The 19,090-nt window shown below is 36.2% G+C and overlaps 1 protein-coding gene across 3 annotated transcripts in view; it reads left to right on the forward strand.

Moving 5' to 3' along the window:
* LRRC28 (leucine rich repeat containing 28) overlaps window positions 1-19,090 on the forward strand; it is a 180,332-nt gene that overhangs the window by 126,537 nt on the left and 34,705 nt on the right. For all 3 annotated transcript variants that reach the window (XM_036843625.1, XM_036843623.1, XM_036843624.1), the window contains one exon: window positions 5,713-5,815. In XM_036843625.1, the coding sequence (XP_036699520.1) occupies window positions 5,713-5,815 (103 nt within the window). The remainder of the gene's footprint in view (window positions 1-5,712; window positions 5,816-19,090) is intronic.

Raw genomic sequence — 19,090 nt, forward strand, 5'->3', positions numbered from 1 at the left:
AAGAATATGATTATGTAAAATATTTAATGGAGTGTGTGTGTGTGTGTGTGTGTGTGTGTGTATGTGTGTATTTAGAGAAACTAACACTCTAAAAAATTCATTATTCTGAATAAGTAGTCAAAAAGTTCTCTTTGTCAAACGCATCACGTAGGTAATTTAATTAGTTTTAAAGATAATTTTGGAATACACTGTGAATTACCCTGAATTCATTGTGAAGAAACCCAGTTTTTATAGTAATTAAAAATGTAATTGTGACTAATAATCTATCTGATTTATTGAACCACAATAATTGGAATTACATTGATAGAGCATTCCAAACAACCTGTTTTGGTCTATTGCTTTCATGTGTGGTTTCTATTGCCCCATCATTTTGTTGAAGAGAATACATCATTCACCTTTTGATAAAATAAATGAGTTTCATGCTGGTTAGTGTGCAGTAAACATCCTATTTGGTCTGGCGCATGCTGTCATTCTGTGCTTGCTTTTACAGTTACAGTTAAAAGAGCAATAGCCTCAACACACAGGAGGTTTTTGTTCCATCTTCAGCCATGTGGACTGCATATGCCGGGGCCTTGAAGTTTAAGGAGGGAGAGAGAGAGAGAGAGAGAGAGAATTGGAGTTTATGCAGGACTGTTAGCTTTTGCTAATTTTTAAGTAACAATACTTTGATCTATGAGTCTGGAAGAAAAAAAAGGGAAACAGTTTAGACACAGTACACCACTTTAAAAAGCCACATGAAAAAGTTCTTTGTTGCTTTAGCATCTTTGCAGATGGACAACTTCCTTGCTTTACATAGTTCACATACTGAGCAATTTTTGCACAGGAACTTAAAAAAATATTACTGCATGATATATTTATTGAAAACTATTGGTCCATTGAAATTAAGAGAAGGAAGAAACAAACCAGCTTATTAGCTAGTAGATTAACGGTCTCTTCCAAAGTTAATTATTGAGTGAAGATTTTCTTTTTTAAGAATAGAAGAAATAGCTCAAAGCTTTTTCATGCAGAAAATACTTATATTTCAGCCTCATTATGATTAAAAATGCCGTTCCTTTGTGCTTGGGGTTTTGCCAGCTGACGGCTTTTTGGCAAGAGCACACTCTCACAGCCGTGCCTGTGTAGCCTGTGACCTTGCTGGGTGTTTAGTTGTCTTAGCCTTGCCAGCAGGCTGTGCTGTGTCAGCTAAAGCAAGGGTTGCCTGGTTCTCTTTAGAATCCTACACTCTGTTTTGTGATCTTCACTTTATATTCAGGAGAGAGAGATAAAAGACTAAGATGTATTGAGTACCACTATTATGCAAGGGACCAAGCTTGACATTATATACATTGCTGAATCTTTATAACAAGCTCATGACATAGGTATTATTATCTTCATTTCACAGAGGAGGTAACAGGCTTGGAGCATTTGAATTGGAAAGCCAGGTTTCAGAGGTCTGACTCCAAAGCCCACTACATCTTGTAATTTCAGTACTGCTTTTTCTTACTCTATTTGAGATTGTGTTATTTGCAAAGTTTAAATGTTTGTATTAAATACTCATGTCTGTGTGATAATATACTGGCTAATGTATAATAGATTTGAACACAGCTGATTCGTGTTTTCTTTCAGCTTCAGTAGAAAATAGTTCATTCCATTATGGGCATATATAAAAAATTATATTCCCCACACAAATTGGTCAGGAGGTATAAACAGAAATCTTTGGAATATTGAAAACCTGAGATAAGGTCTAAACCAAATAGCATTTTAAAATCATCAACTCTTCATTTTTTTCCTATAAAACTAGGATAGGAAAGAGGACTAAACCATATAAGAAGTAGCAAGTGCCAAATTTTATTTAACTTTGTATTATGATCTTTGCATGTAGCCTCATTTAATTTGCACAAGCTCTTTTGTGTATATTAGAGGAGAGAGGTGTTTCCTCTGTCATGTCCCATTTTGTGTCCTTGGCTCAGGGAGATGAATCACTGTTTCTAGAGGCTGTTGCCTCCAACTCTTTTCTGTGCAGTTAAAGTATAGAAAAGAGTACCTTTTGCTGCATGCCAAAGAGAATTCTCTCTTAATTGGCCTTCTACTGTAGGCCACACTTCCAAACTAATAATGAGAATAATAACAACTGCCATATACTGGAGAAGGCTGTATGCCAAGAATTCTGCTTGATAATTTATGAACTTTGTTAGTAGTTTTCACTAAAATTAAGGGACAGCATTATTTTTCTCTTTATACAGATGAGGAAACTAAGGACACACATTTAGTAAATAGAAGAATGAAGATTCAAACCCAAGTTCTCTGACTCTGAGAGTGTGTTCCTGCTCCATTAATTAGTATCCTATACTCCTTACCACTGCATAAACTCAAGTAAAGAATCTTTCCCTGAAACCCCTGCAGGCTCTGACAGTCATATCTGAGACCAGAGCTCATTTATATTTTATCAGTGTAGTTTCAATTTTTTAAAAATTCCAAACATTTCTATATGCCTTTCAAGTCTGCAGATTTCTATATGTGATGAAAGGATTTGTATACAGTCAGAGAAGTAGTGAAAAAATATAAAATAGGAATTTTTAATGTAATTTTGAGGACTCTTTCATTGCAAGTAGATTCTGATATTTCTATGTATATTTTTTCCACCTATGTTTTATAAATTTGTAGCCTTTTATACCAGTAGAGAAGTTTATACATGTTTACTAAAGTAGCAGTACATATTATTGTGGTAATTATGTATTCTTATGCTTAAAAAAACTGTATAGTGATTTAAATTTTACAGATTACTTTCACATTCAGTTTTAACAACTTGGTAAAGTTGAGGGGTTAGGCACTATTATGCCATTTAACATATGTGAAAACTGAGGCTCTGGTCACATGGCTGATAAGTGAAAGAACAGACACATAAGATATGAACAGACAATTCACAAAAAAGAAACTATGTAAAAATGGCCCTCGGACACATTGAAAAATGTTCACACTAATAATTAGACAAATACAAATTCAGAATGACAGAAATTTTTAAATAAGACAACATGTTTTAAAACTTGGTGAAACTGTGGGAAAACCAATGCTCTCATACATTGATGAAGGGAATGCAAATTGGTGTAACTCCTCTGGAGGGAAATGCCAAAGAATCTACACATCTACACATGTATTTACCTTTTGACCTAACAAGTCCACTCCTAGGAATCTATGCTGAAGGTACATTTCCAACAATATAGTTGTATATGTATACATGGGTTAGTATACTTACATATGTTTTGTAGATCTTTCTACTTAGGGATCCTAGAAGCAATGTCATTCCCATAGTAATGAGCACACCTAGCACTCAGATCTTGGTTTCTAAACACCATACCCTATTAAAAGGAATTAAGGCTCCTTGGAGAAGTAATTGATTTCAGGGCTACAGCAGGGAAAATACAAGCTGAGCTGGGACTGTCTTGTGGTGCCGGAAAGTATGGTGATACTCAAAAAAGGATGAAAACTTGTGAAAGAACATAAGGACCAATTTTAAGTGTTCCTAATTGCCAAAACTGGAACATTTTAACCACCACAATGAACGATAATGGTATTGGGTTTTTAGTCCCTACAATAAAATAAATATCCATGAATCCATACTGTTATAAAAATCAAATAAATAAATGGGGGAGAAGAGATGGCTCTTCCTTACAGAAGAATTCCAGTTAATAAATGTAGACAGAAAGATGGTAATCGAAAATCACCACTAAATGAATACTGTGTAATAATTGTTGCAAACAAGACCCATTGATGAATGCTAAAATTAATGGGAAAAACTTTGAGAAGGAACAGGATATTTACATAGTCTTGGGGCTGTAGTAATCTGAAGACTTGACCTGGGGCTTGGGGGAGCTGCTTCCAAGATGGTTTACTCACATAGCTGTTGGCTGGTGGTCTCATTTCCTCTCCAATAAAGCTGCTGGAGGGCCCTCATGACAAGGGAGTTGTCTTCCTGAACAAGCGATCCAAGGGAGAGCAAAGAGGAAGCCACAATGCCTTTTGTGACTTACTCTGAAATCACAAAATCACACAGCAGTTCTGCCTATTCTGTTTGTTAGATATATTAAAACCACCACGCTGGGAAAGGGCATCTCTAGCTAGTAGGCAAGTAATTTTTTTTTCTCCCTAAGAGTTGACACTTCCCAGTGCTTTTGTTGCCTGTTCCCAGTGCTGCCAATTTTGGTTCCTCTTTTTGTAACTTAACCCCTGTGCTATTCCTGGGCAAGAATACTGTGATAGGACTTGTAAGGGAAAAGAGGAGGTAATGTTCACCTTTTCCTACCCATTTCCATGACAAACCCTTCCTTACCTCAATCTTATATTATCCCCCTCCCACTTAATGTAACAAATTGTCCAGAACCCATCTGTGAAACAGACTTTATACAAGCCTCTCTAATAGCAGTGATCATATTGTATTACAGTAATCATTTTTCATGTCCGTCCTCAATATCATATTCATATCTGAATCCCCAAGGCCTACCATAGTGCCTAAAAGGTCCTTAATGGGTAAATGGGTTTTGTTTTGAAATGTAAATATGCTTAAGAACCACTTAATTTTGCTATCTGGGCCTTTGTCTTTCCTAACTGTAGAAGGACAGGGGAAAAAGAGAGCTCCTTCAGCCTATTTCCTATTTTCACAAGCAGAATTATAGTTTGAAACTTTTCAGAGATTGAAAACTTTTCAAAGATTATGTTCTTACTTCAGGAGGCAGAGGGTTGGCAAGGCTACTGAGGATTCTGTTCTGTGCCTCTGTAACGATGAAGACAAATAGCTCTACCCTGTGAGTGATAGGAGTGGAAAGGAAAGCTGGTCGAACAATCTTGGGCACACAGTAGACAGGAAGGGATGACCTCGGCACTTGGAAGTGTCTCTGCTGCCTGTGATGGCCAGAGATCACCTTCAGTACTTTGTGCTTTGTTTCCTGACTGAATCCTCCTCCAGTCTTTGCTCCCCCCTTGTCCGGCTACTTCTGCGAAACTTCTGGATTCTCCCTCTTTCTGGCATACTTGTTCCTATTGCAGATTATTCTCTTTGGGCTCCCTTTCTCACCTCTTCCCATTCCTGGTACAAACCCATTCCTATCCCGGCTTCCTGGCCTGCAGGTCTTGTCCATCCATCTGTACCTCACACCTCACTGAGGACTGGGATTTGGGGTTCCCTTTGCTTCTTTCTCCCCCTGCAGCCACGGGCAGTTACATCCCTTCCTAGATCCACCTGGCCCCTGAGGCCCAGCCCAGCCAGGGTCAGATTGATCCCTAGCCCTCCTTTACCCCTCCTCCCATCTTTCTGCCCAGGGGAGGTGAGACACAGTAGGCTGACCTGCCAACTTAGTTTGTGTAACACTTTTTCCTATGGAGAAAAATGAAACTAAATAAACAACCTATAACAAACTTAATAAATAAATAGAATTTTTTTATTAAAAGTCATAGAATTTTTATGTGGGAAGGAAATCTAATAATATTCCATTCCCAGTACTCATTTTACAGCTTAAATGCTCAAGGTTCAGGTGGGTTGAGTAATTTTTCAATAGTCATGTTTTCTGATGTAGAATCTCATATTACAGCTGAGATAATTTCACACCTAGTTAAATCTGCAACATTTTTTTCTTCCAGAGTAGAAATTTGAATTATTCTAATATTATGTATTAAATTTTATGTTTCACATTATATTGGTGTATATTTATAGGAATTATAGCACTTTTCTTTCTAATCCAGATTTAGGTCGATCTCGAGAACTACAGTATGTGTACGTGGATAACAACGTTCATCTGAAAGGCTTGCCGTCCTATCTGTACAACAAAGTCATCGGGTGCAGTGGGTAAGGCTGATTTCACATTTTATACTGTCACTCACCTCTTTTGCTAGCTTTGTTTCTACTTCAATATTTAGTCCTGATAAAACTCAAAAATAAATGAACTACTTTTGATAATCCTGTTCAGTTTTGTTTTGGGGCTTAACGTGCTAAACCAAATACCCTTAAAAGCCAAGAATATTGAGCAAGCAATTTAGAGTATTGTACTTCAAATTTAGTTAGTAAGCTGTAAATTCAGTCAGTTAAGTTGTTTGTTATTTTCCAGTCAAAAGAAAAATTAATCTATGCATGCCATTATAAGCTCAGTAGTATCAGTCACAGAAACTGGAGGAATCAGCATTAATGTAAAAGCTTTTCTTTCTCTGCACTCCATTGCAGTGACAATTTTACTACATTAGTATCTAGGACTATACCAATTGGAAATATTTAGAGCTCAACATTTGAAATAGTCCCTCAATACAAATCATGATTCTAGCAACCAAAACAGATGTTTCAGTTAATAGGAAATGATAGGCTTTTATTTTCAGAGCAGAATGATCTTTCATTCTCAGTTAGGCTTTTAGAAAGATGGCTTCAGCTTCTCCTTCTATAGCAGTAAGAAAGAACCAACCCTAAAGTGGTTCCCAGACTGGCGTGGGCCTAACATAGGACAACTCAGCTGCCAGAACCTGCTTTTGACTGGCCTCACTTAAGCAGCCAAAGGATACTTGGAATACCTTTGAGGGTACTTAGCGAGCATGTTGACTCTCTCCTTATAATTTCAAACATCCTGCATAACCTGGCTCATACTGTATGTAGTTCTGGCAAAGAAAGGGATGACAATAAACTTGTGTGTAGCGACAGCCATTCCCCTGCTGGCGCGGCTCCGGGGGATGGGCATTGAGCAGTGATTACTCCAGAGAGGGTAATCCTAGTGGCCTTCCCCTAGGAAAAATTATACAGTTGTTATCTTGGGAGAGCCCTAGATGAACTCAGTGCCTGTATAGGCTGATGAAATACAAACCCAGAGATATATTCCAGAACCTTCTATGAAGCATAGATAATAGAATATGTAATGGAGTTTTTAGCTCATTGATTTTTCTACAGCTGATCATGTGACAGCTACGATCCTACTCACTCATTAATCATAATGAGTTTGTAAAAGATCTATAATATAGCCTTATTTTTCCAAGTGGTGAGTAAAATACCCTCAATCACCAAGATACACGGAATGATGCAAGCAGGCTCCAAGGCTGAAGGCAATTTTCTTGCACCAAAGCCTTCAGAGACTGCACTGAAATATGATTAAAATCTCTACCACAATTAAAGAATAGCTCTTACTTGAGATAAAGAGCCTTCTCCTTTGGTGTTTAGACATGGATGTTACTGACTGCCAGAAAGTTCTGTTTGTGCAGAGTAGAGAGATAGTATATTTTATTTTATTTTTGGCCGAGCTGCGCAGCTTGCAGGATCTTAGTTCCCCAACCAGGGATCGAACCTGGGCCCACGGCAATGAAAGCACAAAGTCTTAACCACTAGACCACCAGGGAATTCCCTTTTTTTTTTTTTTTTTGATATATTTTAATTGTTGACTTGGTATCTGGTAGCAGAGGTAGTGAATTTTATGAGAGTTCCAAATCTTTGAGAAAACAGTAAGGCAGAATATGCAAATTACTAGCAGATAGTTTACACTTTTTATTATTATTTGCATCTTCCTTTGGTAGTAGTAATAAGAAGATAAATAAAATTTTTAAAAAGACAGTTATCAAACAATCAGTTTTCTAATATTAATAATTTTTGGAGTGTTGGCAGTCCCACATACAAATAAACAGTGATCCAAAAGGTATTTTTAATCTGTTGGTTTAACTCAGAATGCATTTCTTACAGAAGCGGTTCTGGTGGTTATACTCCTAGCCAGCTCATTAAAAGGTCATTTAACCCATTTTGCACCCCCCAAATTATACTTACTTATAAAATATTTCTGTGGCAAAAATGTATTCAGAATTCTAATACATGCTGACTATTGAAGTCTTGGCAACAGAATTTAGGGGCTCCCCTTCTTTTATCTCTTTTATCTGTTGTATATGTGCAAAGGGACTCTCCCATTCCAAGTCAAAGTGGGGGTGCTTTGGGAAAAGGAGGGGCAAGGTGTAGAACAGGGTTCTAAGGTAAATCTTATATAAAGAGCATAAGGGTATTTGAGGCCTAGAAAGTGTACCTTTTGATTCTGAACAAGGATCTTGGTTCGGTTGTTTATTCAGTGTGTATTTATTGAGCAACTACTCTGTTTGGTCACTGTCTAGACAGTGGACCTACAATGTAGGAGCCAAACAATTCAGTACCTGCCTTCCTGGACCTCATAATCTAGCTAGGGATCCAAGTGAACAGTCAATAATTAAACAAACTCAGTGCTAATTCTCTCCAAGGAGATGATATTTAAGCTGAGAATAGAAGGATCAGCACACTTGGTTCTCCACCACCATCACATGTTCCTTCTAGCCCAGAGGTAGGTCTGGAATAAAGAACACATCAGCTCCTGCTGTACTGTGCTTTCTCTGAAAGAATTGTATTATCCTTCTCTGATTAACAGTCTAAAAAAATTAGAGCAAAATGAATACAGCTTTAGGGACCTGTGGCATGATATAAAAATGTCTGATATATATATATATATAAAATTCACATCTCAGAAGGAAAATAGAGAACCAGGTATAAGGCATATAAAAAGGTATAAAAATAGCTAATAACAAATGTTGCACAGTTTCAAGAAATCTCAGAAGTCTCACAGAATTATCTTTGATATTCATAGAAATGTGAATAAAGTTAGCTCCTTCTTATTCTATGTTCATTTATTTGTCAAATAATTATTGAACTTTAGCAGGTCAGCACTGTGCTAATAATTGTAGAAAAGATAATTTAGATGTTTATCCTAATATATAAAAATAACTGTAATACAAAAAATAAATACCCTAAGAGAAAAGTAGAGTGGTGAAAATTCAGAGCATAGGACTGCCTTTTTATGACCTAGCTTTGAAGTCACACACTGCCATTTCTGTTATATCCTATTGATTACACCGGTTAACCCTATTCATTGTGAGAGGAAACTACCAGGAGGGGAGCAGCATGGGAGCCATCCTGGAGTATGGCTATCACAGATTCCTTGCATTCATGCTCTTTGCTAGCCTCTTGGAAAAATATGATTTTTATTTTGTCTGGATTTTTCTTATTGTTACCACGGAAACAAATGTCTTCCATTCTTCTATATTTTACCTCGAAAGAGAAGTCCCTCCCATGTTAGAATTTTAAAAAGTGGTAATTGACACATTTGCTTACTCAGGAGAACTTAATGGTAAAAGTGACCCTATACCGGAGTTATTTTCTCAGTTGTCTGATTATGAGAAAAAGAAACCAAGCCACTGCTTTGCTTTATCTTATATAAATAAGCAATTATAGCTGGATTTGGGTACAAATTGGATAAATGATTTGGTTAAATGGTTTGTTAATATAACCACTCAAGGTAACAGAGTTGTCTTTATGAGAAATGCATTCAGAGTTCTGAGTTAAATCAACATACTAGAAAATGTCCCTTAGATCACACTCCATTTTTGTGTGGGGGCTGCCTACACACAAAAAACAAGCTATACTAGATACTTGAACCACACCTCCGTGTGGCAGGCACAAAGCAGCCTCGCTACGTATTAAAAAAAATTGAGGTAGGACTTGAGCTGTCACTCAAGTGACAGAGTTTGTTTGATTCCAATGTAGTAATTAATTGCTTATTAAAACAAAAATAGTGACACTCCTTTTAAGTTTTAGAGGAATATAACAGAATCCAGAGTATCTGCAATATAACTTTCAAAATGTCCAGGGTATAATCCAAAATTAAATAACATTTGAAGAATAAAGAAAATATGACCTAGTGTCACGGAAAGTAAAAACTACTTGATGAGCTTAACACAGAATGGTGTAAGAGAGGAAAAGTCAGTGAACTTGGAGGTAGATCAATAGAAATGATTCAGTCTGAAGAACACACACACACACACACACACACAAAGATTGAAAGCAAGAATGAACATCAGCATCATCAGGGACCTGCCAAACAGTACAAAAAAGCCTGATATTTGTCATCCCAGAAGGAGAATAGAGAGAAAATGGGGCCTTAACAACAACAAAATTGTTTGAAGAAATATTGTCCAAAAATTTGCCAAATATGATAAAAGACATAAATTTACATTTTCAAGAAACTCAGTGAACTCTAAGTAACATAGATTACAAAGAAAACTGTACCCAGTCAAAGCTGCTGAAAACCAAAGATAAAAAGAAAATCTTGAAAGCAACCAGAGAAAAATGACAAACTACACACAAAGAAATAATTCAAAAGACCATTGCCTTCTCATCAGAAATTTTGAAGGCCAGAAAACAGTGGAATGATATTTTTAAAGTGCCAAAGAAAAAAACCAGTCAACTTAGCAACCAGCAAAAATACCTTTCAAGAATGAAAGTAAAATAAATGCATTCTCAGATGGAACAAAACTAAGCCTTAAAGAGGCTCTGCCAAGAGGACAGACACTTTATCCAAACCAAGGCTTATTCTATCAGGGTGACATAATTTCTTTCCTTCTCCATATCTACTTTTTCCCTTTACTTTTCCTCTTATTTTAAGCTGAAAAAGAACTTTTTTGCTAAAAAGGGTTAATCTGGTAGCAGTTCCCCCAATAATGAGCATGTGGATGACAGTGTATTTTCTGAAGTATAAAAGACAGTTACTTGGGTTCTTTTGGTAAGGGAATTGAAACTAATTCTTTACTCTTAACACTTGGGTCGGTGGCATGGTAAGTTTGAAAATGCATATGAATTAATTTGCTAAATCACATACATGTTTTGGAGCATAATCTCAGTGGCAAAATGATGTTACCATTCATTTAGCTTGTTTAGGTTTAAATGCTGAATGGCAGCTCTGAAAACATAGAGTTGAAAGGGAATTGTGATAATTGTTATAAATTATTTATGTAACTAAGCCAAGGGTCCTGACATTTGTAACAGACTTCAACTCATTTTAATAACTCACTTAAGGGTTCGAATGTACAATCTTTTTTGTAACCACCTCAGCATTTATTCTAAAGTAATAAAAACTATCGAGTTAGAAATCAAAGATACCAAGGCTTAACAATTGCCAGCTACTAGTTATTTCATTTTATTGTGAACTGAACATATCATGGAGCTTCCATCCCTCTTTACTGACAGTTCATTTCATGATTACTTCTTATTGAGATGAGCGACACTAGCTTTCAAGACAGGTACCTTTCTGGCCTTCTCTCCCATTTGCTATTCTCTTCCATGGACCTGACAGTCTGGCCACTAGAACTGTTTGTGTAACCCCATCTGCCCTGTGCATTCACAGAGCTGAATCCCTGTTCTCTTTCCCTGGAATATCATCATGTTAATATTAGTTTTCAACAGTAGGTACCTTCACAGCAACATCTAGACTAGTGTTTGACCAAATATCTGGGTGCCGTGGCCTAGCCAAGTTAATACAAAAATTTAACCATCACACCATGTATATTATCCCCAAAAATCATTTATTAAAATAATAAAGAGAAAGCACAGCTATAAACATTGCTTAAACTTTACTGTGTACCAGGCAGTGTACTCATTGATTTATCTGCATATTGCACATTATCCTCCCAGCAACCCTTGTGATAATCATCCTTATCTTAGAAATGAAGAAACCAGAGCTCAGAAAGATTAAGTAAAGTGTCTCAGGTCACAAAGCTAGATGGCAGTAGAGTTATTATCTGCTTCATTGTCCACACTCTTAACCACTGCACTACATGTACTGTCTCCCTCTTCTCCTTGGTCTAGAATCACCTCTATATGTTTGAGCCCCTCTACTAGCTTCTTGAGAACAGGGATGAAAAATACCTTTCTTGTTCCTGCATCATTCCATGTAGTGGGGTGGATATTTGGTATCTGATGAGGTCAAGGGAGGTTGGCTATGGCCAACAGAAAGATTACTAACTCATGTGAATTCCTGCCTTGTAGCCTGCATTCTACATAGCTGCAACTCTTCTCCAGTGTTAACTAGAGAAGGCATTTAATAGAAGTATCGTAAAATGAATTTAATTAGCTGTTTATAGCCAGCGGTGAAGAGTAGGAACTTCTGCTAAAAGAATTGTCAAAGGGAAATTAGACCGTATATAAAATGAGGATCCACATACTTGTTAATGTGAGTCTTTTCAGCAGTTTGTCAGAAACCTAATCTTTCTAATTATTGGAGACAGAGAAAGCATTAGGAAAAGTCTGGCTTTCAGTTTTCTAAACCTTTATTTGTTATTGTTAAATTCTTTGGACAGTGTTCCTTGTAGAGTTCATCAACAATTGTAAGGTTAAGAAGCAGCAGCTGTTAAGGCAATAACAGTATGAAGTAATTATTCATGAATCGCTTGCTTGCTTTTTACCCTATATTTTTATTGTTCTATGATTTTGCCCAGGATCCTCCTAACTAAAGTATGGCTATAAAGTTTGGAAACAAATAATATTCTTTACCATGAGTATTAGGCTTCTCCATAGCAACAGAACCAATAGAGAGAGAGAGAGAGGGTGTGTGTTTGTGTGTGTGTGTGTGTGTGTGTGTGTGTTGTGTAGGTGGCGGGGCTTGCACTGAGAGGAAGAGGGAGATTGATTTATTTTAAGGAATTGGCTCATACGATTGTGGGCACTGGCAAGTCTGAAATTCGCAGAGCAGGCTAGAGACCCAGGGAAGAGCTGATGTGGTAGCTTGAGTCTAAAGACAGTCTGGAGGCAGAATTTTTCCTTGGGGGACCTCAGTCTTTTCCTCTTAAAGGCCTTCAACTGATTAGACAAGGCCCACTCAACATTATAGAGGGTAATCAGCTTTATTCAAAGTCTACTGATTTAAATGTTAATCTCATCTTAAAAATACCTTTACAGAAGTATCTGGACTGGTGTTTGACCAAATATCTGGGTGCCCTGGCCTAGCCAAGTTGATACAAAAATTTAATCATCACACTATGTATTGCTGTATATCGTCAAAAGAGTCACTTATTATGTGTTTGCCTGTGTTTCCAGACTTAGTGGCCATACTGCATAATAGCATTTTGGATATGATTCTCTCATCTTAATTTTCTCCCTATTTAGAGACAAATAGTAATTATAAAGTAAAATTTAAATTTATTTCCTCATCTTCACAAAATGGTTCATAAGAGTAATACCTTTCTAACCCACAGAAATACTCATGCAAAGTCACAATTGTGCTGCTACAGACTCTTCGTGTTTATGTGATCACATAGGGTCAACTGAGGTTTGGAAAGTAAGAGGGATAAAGGCAAAGTAGCAAATCAAAGAAAAATATCATAGAAATTTTGACACCAGTTGGCAGGCCACTGTGCAGCTGGTTTGCACTAGTGTACCCATACTAGCTGTTAAGTAGTATTGAAGTATTTCTACACAAGTTAATGAATAGCTATTGAACTAAAAGCCCCTGAGGTCCCCCACTGCTGTGTCTGCCTTTCCCCTAAGATCTCCCCATAATCCAGCAACTAAAAGGCTAATGACCAGCAGAACAGAGGGCTCTAGGACTGTGCACAATGGTACTGTTTGTTTGTTTTTTGCTTGTTTATTAAACTATAATTTACATACAGAAAAGTTCACCCTTTTTAGTGTATAGTACTGTGAATTTTGACAAATGCATACAGTTGTATAGCCACCACTATGATCAAGGTTTAGAACAGTTCATTCACCCCCAAAATGTCCCCCATGTCCCTTTAAAATGAACCTCTTTTCTTCGGGAGACACCTCAGCCCCTGGAAACGGGTATGTTTTGTGTCCCTATGTTTTACCTTTTCCAGAATGTCATATAAATGAAATGACACAGGCTACTGCAAACATTCATGTCTGGGGCTTTGTGTGAACATAATTTCATTCCACTTGGGTAATATCTAAGAATGCATTTGCTGGGCTATGTGGTAAGCATATGTTTAACTTTATTAAAAACTGCCAAAATGTTTTCCAACATGGCTGTGCTGTTTTGTATTTCATGAGAGTTCTTGTCAGTTTTTTCTTCTTTCAGACATTCTAATAAGTGGATACTATCTCATGGTTTTAATTTGCATTTCTCTAATGACTGTTGATGTTGAACACCTTTTCATATGCTTATTTGCCCTCCATGTACAGTTGACCCTTGAACAATGCGCGGGTTGGAGCAGACTCTCTGCACAGTCCAAAAACCACGTATAGCTTATAGTCAGTCCTCTATATCCACATTTCCTCCACATCTGCGATTCCACATTTGTGGATTCAGCCAACCCTGGATTGTGTAGTATTGTAGTACTTATGATTGAAAAAAATCCATGTTTAAGTGGAACCACGCAGTTCAAACCCATGTTGTTCAAGGGTCAGCTGTATCTTGGGTGAAGTGTATTCCAATCTTTTGCCCTTTTTTTAAAAACTGTATTGTTTGGGCTTTTTCTTATTGAGTTTTGAGAGTTCTTTATATATTCTGAATACATGTTTCTCATCAAATACGTGATTTGCAAATATTTTCTCCCAGTCTGTGGCTTGTCTGTCATTCTCTTAACAGATTTAACTAGCCTATATTGTGGTTCTTCATAGTTCACCACTGATAAACACACAACTCAAGATATATTTAATTTAATCCATAAATGAGACGTTTTCCATTTGACAGATTACTATATTTTCCTAAATAACCGTTTCCTTAAATGTTGCCATCATGGTGGGTAACCAAATACAGATAATGTGATGCTTATATCTTTGGCACATCTCCTGCTCCTGAGACAGACTGGACCCCCACAAACTACCCCAAAATTATTTCCTTTTTGGCACCACGTGGATGACTCAGTATTCTTTTCACCATTTCCTTTTTATCTTTTCTCTTTCAAATTTCTTTCCCTGTGTGTGAAGACTCAAAACAACCCATCTGTATTTGGAACTGGTTAGGCACCAATATAGAACTGCTAGATAGAAGAGAAAACTGATCACATTAGATGAGTTAACAACAGAACTCCCATAATACAGTTAGATAATGTGTGATTTAGAAACATCAAACGTTGTGATATATCATTGGTAAAAGATGATGTCAGGAAAGACTTTATAAAGGAATTAGATTTGGGGAAGAGTAAAATTTGTATCTGGAATGACAGGATATAGAAAATTCCAGGCCCAATTTGGCCTGTAGGCAAGAATAGCCATGGCTCATTGAATACAGTGTTGCTTGTGTTAAGGGGTATGATTCAGAATCCACAAGGAAACGGTAAGGCCAGCACCATCCATGGGATACCTTTCTGCTTAAGTTCTCTCCCTTTTGCATCAACTAAGGTAAGAGGGTCATTTCTTAAAATTTGACTAGAAAGCTTCCATATTTTGACCCTGCACATCAGTGTAAATATCATTAGCTTACAAAAATAACATTACTAACAATTTTGAAGCCCCTGTATGGTTCTCTCCCATGTATCATCCTCCTTCTTCTCCAAGGTTAGCCACTACTCTGAATTTTGTATTTATCATTCATTTTCACTGAGTTATGATTTTAATATATGTAAATACATCCCCATATAGTGTATTGTCAAGTTTTATATCTTTTCTTTAACTTTGTGTAAATTGAATGATGCTGTATGTATTCCTCTATGGTGTACTTCTTTCACATAACCTTTTGTTTTTATTCTCCAACTTCTCCACTATTTTTCTGCTTCCCTTTAGAGAAAAACTCTTTGAAAGAGTTGTCTATACTCACTTTCTCCACTTCTTTCTATTCTCTCACACCAGTTAGGCTTTTATCCCCATTGCACCTATATAAAGTATATATATAATTTGTAAAGTTTTGATGTATATATGTATACACACACATACATACGTACCTCTGAAACCATCACTGCAATTAAGATAATAAACATATCCACCACCACCCAAAGTTTCCTCATGCCCCTTGGTAATCCTTCCTTCCTTGTCTTCATCCTATCTCCAGGCAACCCCTGATCTGTGTTCTGTTACTGTCGATAAATTTGTATGTTCTTAAGTTTTATAGGAATAGAATCAAACAGTATATACTCTCTTTTTCTCTGTCTTCTTTCACTCAGCATAGGGATTTGGAGATTTATACATGATATAGTGTGGATCAACAGTTCTTTTTTTTATTGCTATGTAGAGTTCCATTGTATGGATATACCACAGGTTGTTTCCATTCACTTGTTCATGGACATTTGTGTTGGTTCTAGTTTTTGGCTTTATTACAGATAAAACTGATGTGAACATATGTAGACTGTCTTTTAAAGGTCCTAGACTTAAATTTCCTTGGATAAGTACCTAGGAGTGGAGTGTCTGGACCATACAGTACATGTATATTTAATTTTTGGAAGAACTGCCAGACTTTAAAAAAATAACTGTAACATTCTACATTCCCACCTGTAATATAAGAGATTATCAGTTCTTACATATTTTAAATTTTATCCTAGGTGTGTAGTGATTTTTCCATTATGTTTTAAAATTTCATTTCCCTAGTGAATAAGGGTGTGCATCTTTTTATGTTTTATTTGCCATCCATATATCTGCTTTGATATAGTGTCTAAGTCTTTCTCCCATTTTTTCCTTGGGTATTTGTGTTCTTATTATTGAGTTTTGAAAATTCTCTATAGATTCTGGATAAAAGTCTTTTATCATATATATGCTTTGGAAGTATCTCCTCCCAGTCCATGGCTTACCTTTTCATTTTTTCACAGGGCCTTTTGGAGAGCAGACATTTTTTATTTTGATAAAGTCCAATTTATCAATTTGTTCCTTTATCGATCTTGCTTTTAGTGTAACCCAAATCACAAAGGTTTTCTCCTATGCTGTCTTCTAGAATTTTTAAGGAATTAGGTTTACGTTTAGGTCTATGATTCATTTTGAGTTAATTTTTGTGTATGGTACAAGGTATGGTTGAAGTTCCTTTTTTTACATATGGATATACCAGTTGTTCAAGCACCATTTGTTTAAAATACTATCCTTTCTCTACTGTATTTCCTTTGTATGTTAGTTGAAAATTAGTTGTCCATATATGTGTGGGTCTCTTTCTAGATACTCTGTCTGCTCCATTTATCTATTTGTCTGTTTTGACACAAATACCACACTGTCTTGATTACCATAGTTTTACAATAAGTCTTAAAATTAAAAAAAATTTTTTTTACTATTCTAGCTGCTTTGCATTTCTATATAAGTTTTAGAAACAAAATTTCAATTTATATATATTTTTAAAAGCCTGTGATTTTAATTGCATTGAGTCTTTAGATCAATTGGAGGAGAATTAACATCTTAACAATACTAAGTCTCCCAGCCCGTGATCACAATAAATGTCTAATTCCTTGTCTTGGACATCTTTTGTCTGATTTATCTCTAAGTATTTCATATTTTTCATAGTATCATATATGGTATTTAAAGTTTTTTAAATTTCCAATTGATTGTTGCAACAATATAGAAATACAAATGGTTTTGTATAACTGATCCTGTATCCTCCAGACTTGCCAAGCTCACTTACTAGTTCCAGTAGGGTTGTTTTAGATTATCATGGACTTTCTGCCTGCACTCATGTCTTCTGGGAAGAAAGACAGTTTTACTTCTTCCTTTCAAATATGGTCACGTTTTATTTCTTTTTCTTTCGTGACTGTACTGGTTAGAAGCTCCAGTACAATGTTAAATAGAAGCAGTGAGAGCAGACATGTTTGTCTTGCTGAACTTATGGGGAAAACAGTCTTTCAACATTAAGTATAATATTGACTGTTGTTTTTTCATACATATGCTTTATCAGATTAGTAAATTCCCTTCTATTCCTAGTTTGCTTAGAGTGTTTTAAATTACGGACGGGTGTCGAATTTTGTTAGACCCTTTTTCCGCATCATTGAAATGATTATATGGTTTTTCTTTCTTAGGTTTTAAAATAGTGAATTACATTGATTTTTTAAGGTTAATACAATCTTTATTAATAAGATAAACTTCATTTGGTCATATGACTTTATACATTGTTAAATTCAATTTGCTAAAATTTTGTTTAGACTTTTTCCACCCATGTTCATGAATGATACTGGTGGTTTCTCTTTTCTTGTTGTGTGTTCATCTGGTTTTGGTATCAGGATAATGCTGGCTTCATAGAATGAGTTGGGAAGTATTCCAACCTTTTAACTACAAATTCAACTTCATTAATAAATGTTGGGCTGTTCAACTTCTCTGTATCTTGAGTGAGCTTTGCTAATTTTTGTCCTTCAAGGACTTTGTATTAGCATAAAGTTGCTTCTTATATTTTTATTATCTGTAGAAATCGGGCAATACTTCCTTTCTCATTTCTGATATTGGTAATTTGTGTCTTCTCTCTGATTAGACTAGTTAGAGATTTACCGTTTTTATTGATCTTCTCAAAGTTCCAGCTTTTGTTTTCACTGATTTCTCTCTATTCCTTTCTTCTATGTCATTGATTTTCTTTATTATTTCTTTTCTTTAATTTACTTAGAACTTAATTTGCTCTCTTATTTCTGGTTTCTTTAGGTGAGAGCTATGTATGCAACATGTCCTTCTATGCAGTAATTATAATTATTGTTATAATGACCTTTTCTGCCAGTTTTAACATCTATCTTGGTTGTTTTCAGTTGCATTTTTTTTTCTTCATCATAGGTCATATATTGAAAAGGCTGGTAATTTTTGGTTGGATGCCAGACAGTGTGAATTTTATGATGCTGAGTGCTGGATATTTTTGTATTCATGTAACTATTCTTGATATATGTTCTGGGATACATTTAACTGGAAACAGTTTAATCTTTTCAGATATGGCTCTTAAGGATTTGTTAGGTGGGAATGGAATGGTGTTCAGTCTAGCGCTAACTATTCACCACTACTGAGATAAGACCTTTTTGTGTACTCTACACAATGCCCCTTGAATTATGAGGTTCAAGTCTGACTGATAAGAGCAGGCACTATTTCCAACCCTCTGTGACTGCTGGGCACTGTTACTTTTAATCTTTTCAGCTCGTCCTTTTTCCAGCCTCAGGTAGTTTCCTCATATGTGCTGATCAGTATTCATCTGAATACTCAAGCGGAACCTTCTGCAAATCTCCGGAGTTCTCTCTCTGTACATCTCTCTCCCGTAAGGTTCTCTGTCCTGTGAACTCTTGCTGCTTTGGACCCCTGAACTCTTAGTTCCTTGTCCTCAGTTTAAGGTACCTACCAGACTGTGACTGAGTTCCCCTTCCCTGAGTTAACTCTTCTCTTCAATCAAGTCTCTGCTGAAATGTCACCTCCTCAGAAAGA

Source organism: Balaenoptera musculus, chromosome 2 (assembly GCF_009873245.2).
Source record: "Balaenoptera musculus isolate JJ_BM4_2016_0621 chromosome 2, mBalMus1.pri.v3, whole genome shotgun sequence".
Lineage (NCBI taxonomy): Eukaryota > Metazoa > Chordata > Mammalia > Artiodactyla > Balaenopteridae > Balaenoptera > Balaenoptera musculus.